At 29.0% G+C, this 2,132-nt stretch overlaps 1 protein-coding gene across 1 annotated transcript; it reads right to left on the bottom strand.

Annotated features, from left to right (window-relative positions):
• Nucleotides 1–35: 35 nt before the first annotated feature.
• On the bottom strand, nucleotides 36–1,352 carry LOC111031954 (S-methyl-5'-thioadenosine phosphorylase-like). The gene is given in 6 exon segments (XM_022312102.1): nucleotides 36–85; nucleotides 88–181; nucleotides 249–492; nucleotides 556–723; nucleotides 943–1,088; nucleotides 1,159–1,352. Coding segments are annotated over 6 exon segments (705 nt in total). The 5' UTR covers nucleotides 1,177–1,352; the 3' UTR covers nucleotides 36–50.
• Between the last annotated feature and the right edge of the window lie 780 nt (nucleotides 1,353–2,132).

Below are 2,132 nucleotides of genomic sequence, written 5' to 3' on the forward strand. Positions count from 1 at the left end.
TTTTTTCCGCTATTTTGGGTACAACTTCAATAAATAGTTTTGTGATTTTTTTAACATTTTCTTGAAAAACTCTGACGACGTTTGCAACATTGACTTTTTCTGTTGCTTCTCTCCAACAATCATAGTCTGTGGCCATGGCCACTGTAGCATACAACAAGCCTGCTTCTTTAGCCAGTACAACCTAATGTTAAAAAGGTTTAAATAATTAATATATAAGTAATATAAACATAGATTTGTATGCTAATTACCTCTGGAACAAGTGTCATATTGACCAAATCGGCATTCCATGAACGATATACATTACTTTCAGCCTTTGTCGAGAATCTAGGTCCTTCAATAACTACAGCTGTACCAGTTTTGTGAACAGCAATGCCAAGGCTTTGGGCAGTTTCAATTATAATTTTCCGAGTAGCTGAACAAAACGGAGGTTCAATTGGTAAGTGTATGACTTTATCATTCTTGTCGAACATAGTTAATTCACGTTTCTTGGTTCTAAAAACATATTTATTCATCATACTACACTGTAGCTGGATTCATAATAAATGAGTGACTTACAAATCAATAAATGAATCCAAAATTACCAAATCACCAGGCTTAATTTCTTCTTTCAAAGAACCGGTTGCTGATGATGCAATTACATGTGTACATCCCAGATGTTTCAAAGCCCAAATATTGGCACGATAATTTATATTGGTAGGACTTATCGAGTGCTTGCGTCCATGCCTACAATAAATTGTTACATATAAATAATTGCACATGTACAAGTCCTGAAGTTAGGACAGATTTATTTATGCATATCTGGAGACCCAGCAACCCACCCATACCCCATACGCTTCAAGTGACCTTTTTTTGATAGAAATATTTAGGTTTTCTATGGTATTTTCAAGGGATACAATTGTATAAAGTATAAATTGCTAAAAAATTATTAACAATGACAGTGACCTGGCTAATAGAACACAATTGATACCGTTGAGCTTGCCGCTGAGAAGCGAGTCTGATGGGTCGCCATAAGGAGTGTTCACTTTTTCTTCAGTTGCATCTTTAAAAAAATCTGGATCGTCAAGTCCTGATCCACCAATGATGCCTATCTGTGTAATTGAAAAATGTTAAGAAAACAATTTCTATGTAAGTACCTAGTAACCACGCCTAAAAACATACCTTCACGTTGTATTTCATATTTTCTTAACGAGCACTAATGTATAAAGTATCTAACTATAGTGTCTACAACTGTCTAGTTAGTCGAAAAACTAATTGAATACATTAATTAAAAAATCTTAAGCCTCTTTCAACAAGTGGTATTAAACTTTTTAAATTTAAGATAACAAAGTAACAAACAACGATTTAGATTAATATAATCGGCAATATTAACGGCAAAATAAATTGATAACAAAATAATTTACATTACTACTGTATTACCACACACAATTAAATTTAACCTATAATATTTTATTTTTTTTAAACACTTGAACTTGATCAACAATTTAACGTTAAAAAAATTGGCAATTAAAATAATATTGACTAGGGGCGAACACGGGACGAGTGCGTGACTTATACCATAACTACAGAGCTGATTATTAGGTTCTTAAAAGTTTAAAATACGATTAAAATATGTTCTAAAGTCCAAAATATCTTAAAATATACTTTTTTTACTTCAAATAATTTAAAAAATCTGGATGACAACTACTACTGAAACATATTATGTATAAAAATATATATAGATAGTATACCTACTTAAGTTAACATTAATATATAAATTTATAATATTTACATTTGCCATACATTTATTGCACACCATGTAATATTGTAATAATATGCTTAAACTTGAAAATAATTATTGCATACCTTTTCTTTAGTAAATTATTTAAATGCAAGCACACATAAAACAATCAAACAAATTAAAAATTGTCAATTCAATAACAAACAAATTATTGAGTAATATCTATCATTTTTAATTTTTAAATCAAAAACATTTTTTTTCGTGTGTTAAAATATTTCAAATCGATAAATGAGCAAATCGGTAATAAAATATATATTACCTATTTTTAAATATAAAATATAGTCTTAATATTTTTTAATCTTTAAAATATGCTGTAATATGCAAAATCAATTTTTTTTTATGTAATTATTTACTG

Source organism: Myzus persicae, unplaced genomic scaffold (genome assembly GCF_001856785.1).
Source record: "Myzus persicae strain clone G006 unplaced genomic scaffold, MPER_G0061.0, whole genome shotgun sequence".
NCBI lineage: Eukaryota > Metazoa > Arthropoda > Insecta > Hemiptera > Aphididae > Myzus > Myzus persicae.